The following is a 16,729-nucleotide window of genomic DNA, read 5'->3' on the forward strand; positions in this document are numbered from 1 at the left end:
AGGCCAGTTTCACTGTCAGAAAACCAAGGATGTATACTACAGCTGCACTACATGATTCAATTCTTTCTTTTAAATGAAAATGCCTACACGGCTGTTGAGATGTCAGGCTCAGAAACAGGCTAGGTAAGACTGAAAATATGTTCAAGAATAAAAATAAAGATTTATTACATTGCTTTTGCAACAAGGAACTGGATTTTATCAAATGACTCCTAATGTCAGGAGGTGTGAAATTCAAGCTTGTCAAACTTGTTGTGAGTTGGCTGTGTGGCAGTCTTCTAGTAGAACTAAAATAAGAATCAGCATGAGTTTGATTCACTAAATGTTAATGTTGAAAAACGTTTTGCTGACTGGACCAAACTCTGCAAAAGTACATCAAGTTGTGCAAAAGTATCTTTATGAGAAAGTCCTGATTCATTAAGCTAAATGTAATCAGATTTTTAGAGACAGTAGCCCTGTGTAGTTCATTTGGATATATGTGTATTTCCAGGTCATTCTAATCACTCTAATCCCATCGATGAAAATTACTCTCGTACATTAATGATGTATAAAATGCAACAACTTTAAATATTGGATGTTTCATCCCTGATAACCTTGAGACCACAGACTCTCAGACATTTCAAATTCCAGTTTAACCCTTTTATTCAACACATACTGTATGTGAAGTCAAACCAGTTGTTAAAGCCTTAGATCTTCAAAATAACTGATATACATGGAGTTGCTTGAAAAGGACTTTGACACATTTCAGCCAATTTAGAGCTATTTATCCTTCAGATTGCTAGCATCCCTGACTGGCTGCGAGTTTGAGGTTGGACATAATGTGTGGGAAACAGAAATGCTTATATTTTTTGAGTACTTTATCTAACTCTAGTTGATATATTGCAGTTTAAAGGCAAATCATCACAGCTCCCAGTATATAAGGTGATATTTACAGTTTAAAGCTTTCCATGTCTGCCTTATGCACAGATATGCTGATGAACAATAGAAAACAATAGCCTTTCAAACTTTCAAATTAAAAGCCAACTGTTTATTAAGAGAAGCTGAATGTGCTTTAAAATGAGTGGAATTTAAAAATAAAAGCCTTCAGGAAGTTTTCCTTGGGAGCTCAGGAAGCAGAGCTTGTCATCTACCAATTGAAAGGTTGGTGTTTGGATCTCCAGCTCCTCTGTTCTGTATGTCTTGGTCAAGATACTGAACCCTAAACTACTCCCAATGTGCCTGTTTGATTCGCTATCTCTGTGTTAGTAATTTCTTCTGTCAATCTCACTTTGTATTTAGTTCTACTTCCTTGTCTCATCCTCTGTGATTAGTGTCAGCTATAATAACTCCAGATACTCGGTATCTGGTGTTTATGTATTCTCTGAATCACACATTTCCTTTGTTGTGTCCTTCCTCATGGTTATGTGACATGGTTTCAGGTTTTCAGTTTGTTCTGCTCCTTTTCTGCTCTGTGTATGTTTGATTTGTGTCCTGTGATTTTCCAGGAATACAGCTGAGTTTTAAGTTAATTCCTTGTCTCAGGGGTCCTGCCTATGGGTCAAAATTTGCCTGCTCTGCAGCTATTTCATGACTTAATGCATCCACTGGTGTGTGTGTGTGTTTGTGTATCTGTGTGTGAATGTTGGATAAAAGTGCTTGGGCATAGAAGAACAAAAACAAAATTAATGTAAGCGATTGAGTGAATCATGTTTTAAGTGCAAAGCACTTTGAACACTGATTTAGAGCAGAAAAGTCCCATGTAAATACCAGTCAATTTACCACATTTCTAATGTTGAGACTAAAAGCTGAGGCATAGTTACAGGATGTTCAGAATTCTTTAAACTCACATATTATTTTAAAAATAAAAGCCTCAATTTACATATTAAATGTTAACTATTTGCTTTAAAATGGCGTGAAATTGTAAAGCTAGAAAGCCCAAAGTTAACTTTAGAAAATACATTTGATCATCAGAAGTATCTCAGATTTTCAAAATAAAACCCCTCAGTCAGTTACAATTTCAAAAATAAAAGTGTAGTTTACTTAATTTTAGTTTTAAAAGTTTCAAATGCTATCTCTCTTGCTTTTTAATGTTTAGTGTCTATTTAATGTTTTAACAAAAAACAATAGAAAAGTCCCACAGAAAACTATACAAAAAACATTACAGTGACTAAAAGGAATTTAAAAAAACAAACAAAAAAAACATTTAAACTTGACATGTAAAATCTATGCAAAGTACTGTTGATCAAATTGAATATGAACATATGTGATGAAACCAATTTTTAAAATTTTTTAAAATAAATGAATTGAAAGGCAATGTCATCCACATATTCAAGATGAATAATTTGAAAGCTCTAACTCATTTAGAAAAAAAGAACAAAAATAATTTAATAGCAATGTTAAATTTGTTGTAATATCTAGAATATTAGGTATCACTACAAGTTTAAGGCATGGCTTTTAAAGTCTCAAATTGTCTGTTCACGCCCTGCTTGTAAGGGAAACGATGAAAACAGATACTTAAATATGGAAAAACTAAAAGCTTAGGAGATGGAAAAGAAACCTTGGACATAAAGTAGCCGGTGATAAGCTGTCAGCCTCGTAGCTCCCGGCACATATCTATCGAAACCAACATAAACATTTCATAACAACTTTAGAGAGTACATCTGTTATTCGTTTTCCAAGATGTTGTGAAATCGTCACGTCTAGTATGACAGCTGGTGCATGATGAACTATCAGTAAACGCATTTGGCTCGATGCACATGAAAATCTGCAATTGTACCATGAAGTGTTTCTGTGCAAAAACAACTGGTTTTGAGTGTCTAACTTGCAGCTTCAGAAAGATTCCCTTGAAAATCTTCCTCGTTGTACTTGATGGATATTTTTTGCCTGCACTTTCTTCATCACTTTCCGCTGTTCTTCTCATTATCGTGTTTTTATTCCTACTAAATGCACTTTCCGCTACGTTTGCCAATATTTTTCCATTGTTACTCAGCACACATACCAGACTCATAACAAGAGGAGAGGAACAGGAACTGCTTGCAGACCCAGTACAGTTGTGCACAACTTCAGACCAAATGCAATCTTTCACGAGATGAGAGCACAACGGAAGGAATGGGTTAAAGATTTCCGTCCACCGTGCTGACACAGGAAAATGAATCGTCTATAGCCAGTTACACTAGGATAGTGTAGGATACACTAGGCAGACTAGGATACTGTAGATATCATCAAGCTTTTGCTCCTTTCTTGGAGTTTCTCGGGAGGTTTCTTGCTGTTTGGCAGCCACCATGCTTCCTTTCCTCACAAAGAACATCCCCCTAATCTTCCACCTCTTCCTAAATCTCAGTTTGTGTCTAATGGGCTGGACACAGGGTAAGTAAAATACATTATATTTTGATTCTGAAATTCCAATGAGACCGTCTTCGTGAATTTTTGTGTCTTTATGGAAAAAAAAAAGTTTTAACAAGAAATAAGCCAGCTGACTGAGTTGCTGACTAACTGTGGAGTTATTTTATAACTATGAGTCACTTCTTCTGCTCATCTGAGACTTCAGCCACTTCATGCTATGCACTCAGTGTGGCTTACTGAAACAAGAGTAAAACGTACACAGATACAGATATCAGGCATACCAGTGACTAAAGCTGGGACACTTTTACAGTTGAATTCATTTGGCTTTATGAGTAGAATTAAACCTGGGAAAGCTGTAATTGTTTGTAGCCCCTTGGGAGCTATAACCTGAGAAACATGTTCACTGATTGACTGGAGTTTTCTGTTTGAGAGAAAACTACCATTATACAGCAGGTATATTCATTAGTGCTCCAAATGGAGCATCATAAGTTGGATTTTGGGATGTATTTGGATCGTTCTCAAGCTGCTCAATATGATCAGCATCAATGTGACACTAGGTTTAAACAAGGGCAAACTGAAATTTGGTGTACACACACTGTATACTGGTATAGCCCTGTTTGATTTTGATGTTTTATACCTGCTGTGAACGATCAATATGATGCCATTCCGTCATGTGATATGTTCTTGGAAGTTTGATCTGCCTCATCAGACAATATTTAAAAGGGACTTGTTGGTACTGTTGACTATTTTTCTACAATCACAAACACATAATTTACGATTACTTATTTTACTTATGCTGAGGTTTCCACTGGCAGCTCTTAGATTTAAAATCTGAATATTTTACTTTTCCTTCGCAGCCCTGAGGGGAGACAACTGCCCAAGCTCTCAGTGGAACGTGATGTGTCGCCCGTGTTGTGAGTACCACCTGATCCAGTGTCGGTGTCCATCAAAAGGCACAAGGGTCGGCTACACTGTTCCCTGCTGCCGCAATGTCCTGGATGAATGTGACCCCTGTATTGTTCATCCAGGTAAATTCTTTTCCTCTTTCTGTTTTTTCTAAACAAAACGTATTACGTGTAATATTGTTGTGAAAACATATCAGAGTTGTTGTGATACTGTAAATGACTAGGAGTTCCAATTTATCTTAAAAATGTTTTCGATTATTACTTTTTGCTCTGCGGTTGTCTCTCTCCAGGCTGCAGTCTATTTGAGAATTGTAAAACCTGCAACAATGGAACATGGAGAGCTAATGATGACTTCTTCGTGAATGGGAAGTATTGTACTGAGTGCCGCCAAGGCTGGAGTGGAGGGGATTGTAAAAGTGAGTAAGTGCTTTAATGAAGTATTGCTGTGAGGCCTGACCAAGCTACAGAAATGTCTAATATTGTGAATCATACGCTTAAATGTGATTCCTGATAAGAAAACAGAGATCATACAAAGCCTACATTATGAAGTGAAAATGAACAGATAAGTCCAGTGCTGATCTTTTTTTAATAGCATCTTTACAATCCCAGGTTGTTTTTGTCTAAGGGATTTTCATTTTATGTCACATTTGCCAGTGTAGTGTCTTATATTTAGTCAAAAATATTGGGATGCTGTGTAAAATGTAAATCAAAACAGAATGCAATGATGTGTCCTCTCATGAATCCACACTTTATTCACGATAGAAGACGTCAAATATTTAAACTATGATGAGTTATTATTTCACAAATGTGATTAGCACATTTTGAAATGTTGGGGTGGGACCGCAAAAGGCTGGAAAAGTAACTGGTTCGAAAAAGAAATACCTTTTCGACATGCTATATAATTAGTTAGTTTAATTGTCTACAGGTCAGTAACATGACTCTGTATAAAGACAGCATCCATGACAGAGTCTGTACTCTCACTTTTTATACTTATCTGTATAAAAAGGGCATCTTAAAGAGGCAGAGTTTCTCAGAAGTTGAAATGGGCAGAGGTTCACCAGTCTGCAAAAATTTTAATCTGCAAATTTTGGAACAATTTCAAAATAATGTTGCTCAATGTAAAATTGTAAAGAGTCAGAAGATCCCATTCAAAGATTCAGGGAATCTGGAGAAATCTTTGTGCATAAGATACAAGGTTAAGAAGTTAATATTGCATGCCTGTGATCTTCTGGCCCCCAGGCAGTAGTGTATTAAAAACACACAACAGGAACACTTCTGGGAATCAAAGTTCACTGTGCCATCTGCAAGTACAGGTTAAAGACGTGTGAACATGATCCCAGCTTCTCTGAGTCAAAGCACATTTAAAAGAGACTATGGAAAACTGTTCTGTGGTCAGATGAATCTAAATTTAAGATTCTTTTAGGAAAACATGGACGCTGTTATCCTCTGGGTTAAAGAAGAGTGGGACCATCCGGCTTGTTTGCAGTGCTCAGTTGAATACACTGCATACAAACTGTATACATACCTGAAGACTCTACATAAATTCATTCAAATAACTCTAAAAATACTAAAAAAAAAAACAAAAAAAAACTATCACAACCAATAAAGAAATAACTAAGACACAAAATGACTTAATTATTTTCTTTATTGGCCAAAGGGCTCCATTCTCTGTGACTGTGATAAGATGTTCACCAGGATACCAGTTATGAGCACTAACCCAGTAAATCATATTCATGATCTGACATTTACATGGAACAGTGAGGCAGAGAAGTCATATTATTCACCCCCCTACATACATGATAAGAAGCTAACACTATTTACTACAACAGAAGCACAAATACATGCAATCATATTAAGAGACAGACAGCTGCTCAGCCCAGTGAATAATGCCAAACAGAAACATGTGCATAATGATATTTCATCTCACTGCTTCTATTTCTTCTTTGGACTAAGATGAAAACAATCCTCAGTTCTCCTTTTTTGTTACTCAGAGTCCAGTTTTTGTGGAAGAAGCTGTGTACAGGATGCTGAATAGCACTGTGCAGCACACACACACACACACACACACACACACACACACACACACACACGCGCGCGCGCGCGCAGAGACCCTGCCCTTAGTTACAATTCATTAGAGTTGATGCTGACAGTGCTCGTTGCCACAAATGCAACAAGTCTGCTGAAAGGCAGGTAAAACAAAAAATGTCTGAATTCATTCATGTAAAACTGACTTATGACTGAATAACAGGCGTCCATCCATCCATCCATGCATCCATTCTTATCCGCTTATCCTTATCAGGGTTGTGGTGAGGGGGCGTTAGGGTGCTGCAGTCTATCCCAGCTGTCATAGGGCGAGAGGCTGGGTACACCCTGGACAGGTTGCCAGTCTGTCGCAGGGCTAATAACCTTGAGACCTTGTCCTTTTAGTAAACTACTTTATTAAATGAATTAAATTACTTAATACATGTCTCCAAGGAACATAAGAACCTCTGTTTTGTCTGCGATGCTGGTACCCTATGACATCCTGTGGCTCCGAGTGTTGTGTAAAGGGAAGAAAACATCAAGAGGAAACATCACCACCATTTAATGTAAAATAAATATCTTTAGCATCTCCAGAGTATGTACAGTTCATGTATGCAGCAAAGGATATACGGGCAAAGCTGTTTAATAATCAGATCAATGGTTAAGAATTTTCAAAATGGCACATCCTTCGTTGCAATACACATTATGAACATTTGGTGGCGACAGTGCTTTTTGTTGGTTTGCCTACAACTGTAGGCAGCCTGGTGTCTACTTAGAGATCAAGTTCACAAAAAGAAAAAAAGATAGATGAATACTACTTTTAAAAAAAGAACATACACAACTACAGATACAGATACAACAACAACAACCACCGCGTAATAATTTAGACCAAATGTAGTGTAAGGCTCAGTGAAACATGAAGCTGATATTAGTGCAAAGTAAAAAGGTTTACTTAGTTGCCACTCCTTCTATTCACTCACATGGTACTTTTCCATTCTCTACATTTAATGGCGTTGGGGAAATTGCCACTTAGGTGTTATTCTGTCATGTTCTAACATTCTGAGTTACACAAAAGAAGGCATTTGGACATTGGGCAATCTCTCTCTTAGGCAGGCTTGTTACAGAATGTTCTACACAGTCTGATTAACTCCTTGAATAGACTGAATGATCTTATTCAGGGATATTTTTTTTAAAATTCTAAACATTTCAACCCCATTCCCTTGGCAAAGAGTGGTCAATATCAATTTAAAGAGGCTTTAGTATCTAGTCTTGCTTTTTCTTAACAGCATTAATAGCAGCATGATGATGATAATCAGAACCATCAGACACCCCCCCCCCCCCCCCCCCCCCACACACACACACACACACACAGGCAAATATATATATATATATATCTATATTCCTTTTTTCACACAGCATGTCAAATTACTGGGCTTAGCTTGCAACAGTCAAAATGCTCAGTGCCACTGAGACAAGTACACATTTAATGGGTATAAGTATAAGTAATTATAGTTCTCTTGTTGGTAGCATGTGGAGGCGTCATTCAGCGAGCTCAGGGTCACATAGCCCTGGAGAGCTACCCAACAAATGCTCGATGTGAATGGATAGTGCAAATGGAGAGGGGGAGCAGTATCCAGCTCAGGTAGGTAACTTTTCCAAAGATCTGATATGAAAATCATTCAACACTGAAGGCACATGATTTGATCAAAGAGAAAAGATTTAGTTAAGTCTCTATTTGAAAGGCTCAGAAGGGATCAATGTGACCTCAGGTAATAAAGAACTGCTGAGCTGCAGATGATACAGGAGAGACTCAAGCAATCTGGCAGTTGCAGTTGACTGTGTTGGAATAATAAAAGAGCTGGAGATGAGCATACTTTAGAGTGAGGACAATCTTAGGTTCAAAGCAGGGTAACAGTTACAAAACAAATGGTATCATTTTGTTTGTTTGGAAAAATAATGTACTTTTCAGTAAAAATACATAGTAGAACATTAACATAAGATATAGAAATTTCTTTCAAATCTATACTTTGGATTATCGTTAACTAGTATAACTCATTCATCCTGCTTTATATCTGTACTGTTAATGTGCTTTACATCACACTTGGCATGTGGATTAACTCACATCAGGTGACAAACATCATTTCTGTATTGTTTTGCTGCAGGTTTTCACTGCTGAGTTTGGAGTCTGACCACAGCTGTCGTTACGATTACGTCGAGGTCCGTGATGGTGACAGTGTGGCTTCTCCTGTGATTGGTCGCTTTTGTGGGGATCAGCTACCTCCTCCAATAAAAAGCTCCAGGAACTTCCTACACATTCTCTTCACCTCTGATGGCTATAATAACTTTGATGGTTTTGTTCTTACATTTCAGGAAATTTCAGGTAGGTATTAATCTTAAGCAATGTGAATACTTCAAATGCATACACACTGCCGCAGGACAGACAATATAACACAAACACTTAGCATTATAATGCAGCGTAATACAATTGGTCACAATAATGTTTTAAAGCCTCTCCTGTTTTTGAGACCATGGAGGCAGACTGGATTTATATTGGATTATGTTACATTACGATACGTGGCATTCCTTTTATTTTATTATCACAGTATATGAGTCAGCGTATGCTCTGTGTAAAGGGTTTTTTTCCTCTATGTAATCCACATACAAAACAAACAATACAAACAATACAAATGCGTTAGGCTCAGGGTGCACACAGGCAGTTAACAAATTAGAGAAAAAGCGTTTTTTATCATAATTAGAGGGCAGAGTTACTGCAGACCTGTACAAAGCTGTTAGGACTGATACCGTTTATCCTATGATATACATATAACAAATACATGGCACTATTCCTCCTTGCAAAGTGCATGTATTTTGTTTCTATGCAGCACATTAATCCGGGTACCTTTACTTTCACTCTTCATCTGTGTCTGTGCAGCCTCCTTCATAGGGCAGTGATGTGAGACGGACAGTCAATGACACAGATTTATCATACCTGCTCCTCTCTGCCCCATTTACTGCCTTTAAAGCAAATCATGCATCTAACTTCAGTCCCATTTATACAGTCTTTTCCCTCATTGGGCATCAACTGTGGTTTCCTAATCCCAACATATCAAAGCGCCACGGCATGAATGAGAGTTATAGCAAAGGGAAGTATCCAGAGATGATTTAAGATTCTTTTCATGTATGCAGAAGATGCCCTATTATTAGTAACAATCTCTAATGCAACATTGAGCCTTATAGTCCTACAAGATCTATCTATCTATCTATCTATCTATCTATCTATCTATCTATCTATCTATCTATCTATCTATCTATCTATCTAGGTGTTTATATTATGTCATTTTAATAATGTGCACCCTTATAAATGTTATGTTTATTGGGTATTCAGTGTTATCTTTCATTTATCACAGTCAGAAAATTTCTTTACAGTGTCAGCCATCAAGAATGTAGCATGCGCAGCACCAGACAAACCAGTGAATGGATACCTGCTGCCTGTATATGGTCCAAAAGAGGAGCTCGTATTGGTAAACTACCGGTGCCATCCACCTTTCAGGCTGATTGGCACGCAGCAGAGGACCTGTCTACCCAATGGCACGTGGAGTGGCACTGCTCCCTCGTGTGTAAAAGGTTTTTTTTTTGTGTGTTTTTCCTCCTCCCATGGTGCTTGCTGTGTTCTATTATGGTGTTTGCACACTATTATCGCCAGTTAAGAAAAGCATTTTTCTCTCTTTTGTCTCAACTGCATACAGGTCAAACAAGCCTGGTCCGGTGCACTCCTCCACCCAAACTGCTCCATGGATATCACAGACCTGCTCTTGACTCAGCTGGAGGTGCTGAGACAATTGAGTTTTTCTGTAAAACCTCCTACATTTTAAGTGGAAACCACCAGAGTACCTGTCTCTCTAATGGATCCTGGAGTAGCAGGTCACCAAAGTGTGTTAAAGGTAACAGTTTTCAAAAAAAAGGAAGAAACATTTAGGTTGTAGCTGCTTTTCCTCCTCGTTGTTACATGAGGAAAACAAAATATATAGAGTATAGAGTATTACGTATTACATATAGTATATTGTAAACTGGGGAATTTATAAAGATAGATTAGTAGACATTCTTCTGTGTTTGTCACTACAGTATTTATGTCCCTGATATTTTTAATCAGAATCATTTACATACATATCTGCTTATCGCTGTCACCTGCTTGAACTGTCTTCACAGTCTGTCGAGAACCCAGTGTGTCTGCACTTGTACGGCAAAGTGTTGTGAAGCCACACCTATTGCTAAGGTAAATTTTGCGATACTGCATTATGTCATATGTGTGTATGTATGAGTTTTGCACACTTAAAGTCATTATTTTGGATTTTTTTTATGTTACTTTGTCATTATACAAATTGCTGTGATGGTTTTACTTTGTGAGGAAAAAAACGGAACAGTCCCACAGACTTTCCTCTTCCGTGTTCCTTGATTTGATAGCAGTAACAGTAGTTTACGTAGCTATCTGGTGTATTGCCCTGACACATCTTTGAAATTTGCACATAGTCATACCATGGATGCTTCAAAGACCAGAGATTGCAGGTTTTCAGTTGTACCAAACTAGTTATACCCTTTTGTAAAACAAGTCACCCACTTAAGTGCAGCATATTCAAAAACAGCAATGTAGCATGCATGTGAGAGAAGAAGTCATTTATGCCCCTTATTGTGTCCCAGATGCTAAGCACTAGTAGAACTTGAAGCAAACATAGGTTATTCTCTTCCTGGTTTTATGATTGAGTAAATCCACACATTGAAAATGAAATGTTATTAAGCTCTAAAACAAAATAAGAAAGGACATGAGTGGGAGCCCATTGGTAGAATTTGGAGGCTCAAAAAATATTGGAAATATCAGTTTGAAACAATGAATAAGCAAATCTGTATATGGGTAAATAAGAGATAAACAAGATGTATGTATATGTATAAAAACACACAATGCTTATCACACTGAAAAGATGAGCTTTAAAGGCAAACTATCTCTTTCTTTTAGAGAGCGTTCAGACCAGAGTCTCCACCTCTCATCCAGATACAGCGTGGATGATTTGCTGTCCGCTGGCTTTATTCCACTAACATCCGGTGGATTGTCCAGAGAGAAAAATGATGACACCTCTTTGGCCGAGATACCTCGAGGTTTTCACCCAGTCTACACTAGCATCGACTACAAGTGTGCTTCACCTCTCTATCGAAACAAAGGAAGCTCTCGACGCACCTGTCTGAAGACTGGAAGGTGGAGTGGGCACTATGTTTCCTGCTCACCAGGTGAGATCAGCAAAAGTTTACGCCTGGCTTGTTAAGTGAAATCTCTCTTAAAAAACAGAGAAAATATAAACAACCATATTGGTACACTGCACAGACACAAATACCACTTACTTATCTGCAAAGAGTCACCAAAGCAGGTGGAGCCACATGCTTGATTTTGCACAGGCTTTTATGCTGAGTGCCCTTCCTGATGCAACAATCTGATTTATCCTGGCTTTGGGCTGGTACAGTACTAGGAGTATGCTAGCCTGTGACCCTGTGTCTCCTCCTGGTCTCGAACCAGGGATCTTTTGCATGCAAGACAAATATGTACTTAACAACATACAGAAAAAGTATTAGTTTCACTGACTACAACTGAGGAATAGACTCATCTGACAGGCTGTTAGTTGCATACAGTTAACCAGTTTTAACCACACATTACCCGTTAGCCCTTCCTCATAATATCAAGTTTTTTGCAACAAAGATGGTGACGGTGGAAACACTCATCTTGAGGCTTCATAACATGATTCCAGAAACAAATGGTAGGAATTTTGTTTTGTTTTTTAAAGCCAACCTAAAGTGGTCATTTGAGGAACTGCACTTGTTGGCTTTATTTTTCTTCTTGACCAATACATTCCAGCATCGTTAGCAAATTTCAGAAGTATATTCTTAAGTAAGCTAAATTGATTTCTGAACTTAGCTCTTACACTGGAAAGATTGTAGTTTGACTAAAATGCAATAATGATGATCTGTTTGAGTTCAGAAGCAACCTACCGCAGGTATTAGATTCATTCTGTAACATTTATATTGTAATGTTGTGACTCTTCTGCAGTTACACGACACTTTTAAATGAATCATCTTGGTCACAGTGACATCTTATTCAGAAAAAAGTTACGCAGACTAATTTTGAAGTAATTCTTTGACATTTCTGGAAGTCAACTGATTATCTTTCTTACCTGTCTGTATGTTTTTCTAATTTTAAAGCCACTTTCACATCTGCACTGTAAAATGTAATACTTTGGTTTTCTTTGTCCTCTCTGATGTCACAGTTTGTGGCAAATTTGAGGCTTTCAGCAGACACAACCTCTCTGACACTCAGTGGCCGTGGCATGCAGCCATTTATATCCGCTCACCACCTGATCACACTGTGAGCACCTACACGTCCCCTGGAAGGATCATAACGGACCAGCAGGGGGCCTCAGAGGAGTCCACATTCTGGTTCCTGGCCTGCAGTGGAGCTCTGGTTGCCCAGCATAGAGTCCTGGTGGTGGCTCAGTGTGTGGTAGACAAGAACAAGCAGCAGCCCATTCAGCCTGAACATGTGAAGGTTGTCATAGGCAAGCAATACCACACACCCAGGGATGTGTTGAAAAGTCAGCACCACCTGAGGGTAAAGTCCCATATGCATGACAACTTTTAACTGTTTAAACTTGCCTAAACAATGCAGTCTAAATGGATGAGCATGTAATATGCAAATAAAAAATATTCATTAATGCCTTTTTATATCAGTAAATCCTTTGCAGGTCAGGTTATATATGGCAAATTTAAAACAAGACCAAAGTTGTTTAAGCCGAGCGAATTTAAAGGCTTTTTTAAATCATCCAAACTACCAGCTGAAATGGTCATCTCACTTTCATCCCACATTAAACCTAGATGCCACCATTTGGCCTGAAAATGACCAAACAGTGCTCATAAATACGTGGTCTTACTGTAGTTTTTTCTTTTTTTGTAACTCATAAAGTGCAGAAAAGCTTATAAATTCTGTAGCACAACAGTTGATAAATTAAAAAAAAAAATCAGTCTTAATTAAATTGAAGTTATTTTCTGGATATGTTTTTGTTTGCAAATGTATAAGATGGATAAGGTGCATATTTGATATGCACTTAAAGCTTACATGGAATGCAGCTATATTTTCTTTGGTTCTGCACATCTTGCATGCATATAATCTAATCTTGATGTGTATTCCAAAAACAACAAAACTTGGCATGCAACTCAGTAGTCTAACTTCCAATTCTCCTTCATCTTCTCTTTCTGTCCCAGCAGGTTTCAGAGATAGTAGTCCATCCAAATTTTTTCTCCTCACCAGACTCTGATGTGGCTGTGCTTAAGCTAAAAGACAAGGCCAAGATCAGAGAGCGCGTGTTGCCTGTGTGTCTACCCAAAACGCAAGGAGGGGAGGTGACTGCGCAGGAGGCTTACACCGCGAGGTGGATTTTACCAAACAATCCCAGGCACCTGGGCCACTCTGCAACCTTGAGCCTGACAAAACTTGTTGAGCTGACTGATGTTACTCATTGTGAAAGAGAATTTGCTCAAGGAGGGGCACATACCACAGCGATCAGTGACAATTCATTGTGTGTCATTAGCAAACCGTCCAGTCCTCAGAGCGCCTGCCCAATTGTCATTCCAGGCATCACAACCATGCCAGCTGTGTTTTCATCCACAAGGGCTGTCTTGTCAGGTCACGAGGATACTCACCGAGCCTCTAGTGCAGGCTGGCAGCTGCTTGGTTTAGAGAGAGCAACATCTTTTGAGAAAAACAACTGCAACCAACCGAGTTACACAGTTCACACACAAATTGCAAACTTTCAAGACTGGATAGAGCAACATGTGAAGTAGGTGCTTTTGGTACAATCTTATAAAAGGCAGAATTTCAGCCATGTTAATAATTAAATTTGAGTTCTGTATATTTCAGTGCTGCTCATTATGCAAAACTAAACTAAACTAAACTAAACTGGTTTTAAGCACCTAATGCATACCTACTTCCCATACGGTACCATGTGATCGTTACAACTCTATTATGTGTTTGCACCTGCAGCGATCACTCCCATATAAAACACTTCCTCATGCTTCCAAGAATAAATTGTTGTAAAAAAAAGACAGACAACTGTTGACCTATTTATTCTCAAAACATGGGTGGTTATGTAATTACTGACATCTAAAACATTAGTTACAAGCAGTTATTGTTTTGTTTTTTTAGTAAAGCAAGTTGATTTATAAAGTATATTGTATATTGTAAAGTATATCCTGGACATGAAGCATGTAACATATGCTTTTCTACAAGATAAATTACACAATATGCATTAAAAATGTGTATTTCTGCATCATTTAACTTTTTGCCATTTCAAGTAAACTTTAACTGTGTTATATTTACAATCTATTATGGAAATGAATTGTGTTTAAGTAAATTGTGAGCACCGCAAACCAAAGGTACTTGTATCACACAATTTGACACAAAAATCATCTGCAAAGAACCTTGTGAGTATTTTTGACCAGCATTTAAATTTTGAATCTCACATCTCAAAACTGCTTTCTTGACTACTGTCACTTACTTTTCACATGCATCGTGCATTCAGCAGTCCTCCCATCTTCATCTGTTCCAGAACTGAAGAAGTAGGCTGCTAACAAAAACTAACATCACTGTCTACCAGTGAAATTCAAAATTAATTTTATTTTTCATTAATTACAAACAAATATATAGCAAACCTGCTGAGACCCTATTCCACCTATCAGCCTCTCTGAATATCGAATCTCGGTCTTTTAACTGTTCCATGCTCTTATTTTATAACCATTGGCCACCACACTTATAAGGTTGTAGCTGCATCTGCACACAGATTCAACCTTCCTACCCTATCAAGTTGGATGAATCTGTGTTTTGTTTGCTGATAACTCTTTTTTTTCTAGGTTTTTCTTCATCTTTCGCCCAATATTCTTGGCTGTTGTTCACATCTAATGTGTGGAAGTGTGTGACAGGAATTAATGTAAGATATATGCTTATGTTTTTGTACGTTTGGACACGTATGAGCACTTTTTCAAACACACTGCTCCACAAATAAAGTTATTCTTATTATTATCATTATTATTATTATTATTATTGCACATTGTTTCAGTCGTTATAAAGTACTTTAGAATTATTTCAATTGCAAATGAAATAGTTAGCCTATATTAACTTATCAGGAATAAACTGACTGGCAGCCATAAAAAATGGAATAATAGAATGATGCACTTGGGAGAAATGACAAAAGGCATACCTTCAGGCTATGTTGATACCCAAGGCAGAGAGGGTTAAGATACTTTCTGATGTTTAAATAGTATTATTTGACTGTCAGAGGTAAGAATATCGGTGCCTTTGGTTATAGTGTAGCGTATAATCATGCTAATGGCATAATCACCGACAAAAAAGAAATTGCTATTATTTTTTTTTTTAATTCACAGATCATCTTAAGGAAATGTTTCTCTCTAGCAAACTCTAGAGTCTGTCTCAAAACTCAAATGGACTTGACAGTCACAAATCAGGAGTCTGAAATAAGAGCTACTTCCATATGTCTCTCAAAGCAAAACCACCCTGTTGTTCGCTCTCTTCACCCAAGTAAAGTTTGACAAGTTACTGAATCTCTGCCACCTTAAGGCTCGATACCTCTGACCATCTTAAAGATGAGTGTAGCTGTGCAAATAGGCGTTTGTTTGCTTTTTTTCATAGCTGAAATTTAGTAACGTCATCATTATCAGTACTTGAAAATGCACTGAGAAACAATTCCCTGTATTTGCACTTATTTACAATCTGTGCATGTGTCCAGATGCATGGAAGCACACTCTGTGTACATGTATCTGTCACAGCACATAGGCTATGTGCAGTGCCTGTGTGTGTGCAGCATGTTGGCATGTAAGGTTATGCATTCGTGAGTTTCTCTGCAGACCGTCCAACATGTGCTGTCATTGAGAAACACACTGAGAGGATTTGCTAAACTTAGCTCTTACTCCTGAGACACAGACACCCGCTGTGCTCTCTACGGCTTTGTGCAGGACACCTTTCAGGCCGGCCAATTAAACAGTGAGCAGCACAGTAGTTGGTCTCTGCAACTTACAGGGAGAACTGCAAGAATTAAAGCAACTGCTGGCTGTCTTTTTTATGGTTGCAGTTCTGATCTTGAGATACCAGAGAAAATGCAACATTCATATTTATAATGCATTAGACTGTAACGCATAAAAGAATCTACTGCTCATTCAGAAACTGTCGAGAAACCCACCCTACTCAACAACAAATATTGCAAATGCATCCATAGCCCCCTCTTTTAATATTTACATTTGACTGGAAACCTTGAAGTTTTGCAATGTCACAGGTCTCCCAAGGTTTCCATTTTACTGTATGATGTCATGAGGCTAAAAACGGGTGGAAAGTCTGCTCATTACTGTTACTCTTTAGCAGAGAGAACACCACACCCACACCT

The 16,729-nt window shown here is 38.0% G+C and overlaps 1 protein-coding gene across 1 annotated transcript; it reads left to right on the forward strand.

Annotated features, from left to right (window-relative positions):
* The first annotated feature begins 3,039 nt into the window (after nucleotides 1-3,039).
* On the forward strand, nucleotides 3,040-15,324 carry pamr1a (peptidase domain containing associated with muscle regeneration 1a). The gene is made up of 11 exons (XM_005455741.4): nucleotides 3,040-3,342; nucleotides 4,176-4,346; nucleotides 4,514-4,639; nucleotides 7,773-7,887; nucleotides 8,408-8,625; nucleotides 9,672-9,869; nucleotides 9,992-10,186; nucleotides 10,452-10,518; nucleotides 11,254-11,522; nucleotides 12,551-12,891; nucleotides 13,545-15,324. Exons 1-11 carry the CDS (start codon nucleotides 3,258-3,260, stop codon nucleotides 14,118-14,120), a joined length of 2,361 nt encoding a protein of 786 aa, XP_005455798.1. The 5' UTR covers nucleotides 3,040-3,257; the 3' UTR covers nucleotides 14,121-15,324.
* The last annotated feature ends 1,405 nt before the right edge of the window (nucleotides 15,325-16,729 follow it).

This window comes from Oreochromis niloticus, linkage group LG1, assembly GCF_001858045.2.
Source record: "Oreochromis niloticus isolate F11D_XX linkage group LG1, O_niloticus_UMD_NMBU, whole genome shotgun sequence".
NCBI lineage: Eukaryota > Metazoa > Chordata > Actinopteri > Cichliformes > Cichlidae > Oreochromis > Oreochromis niloticus.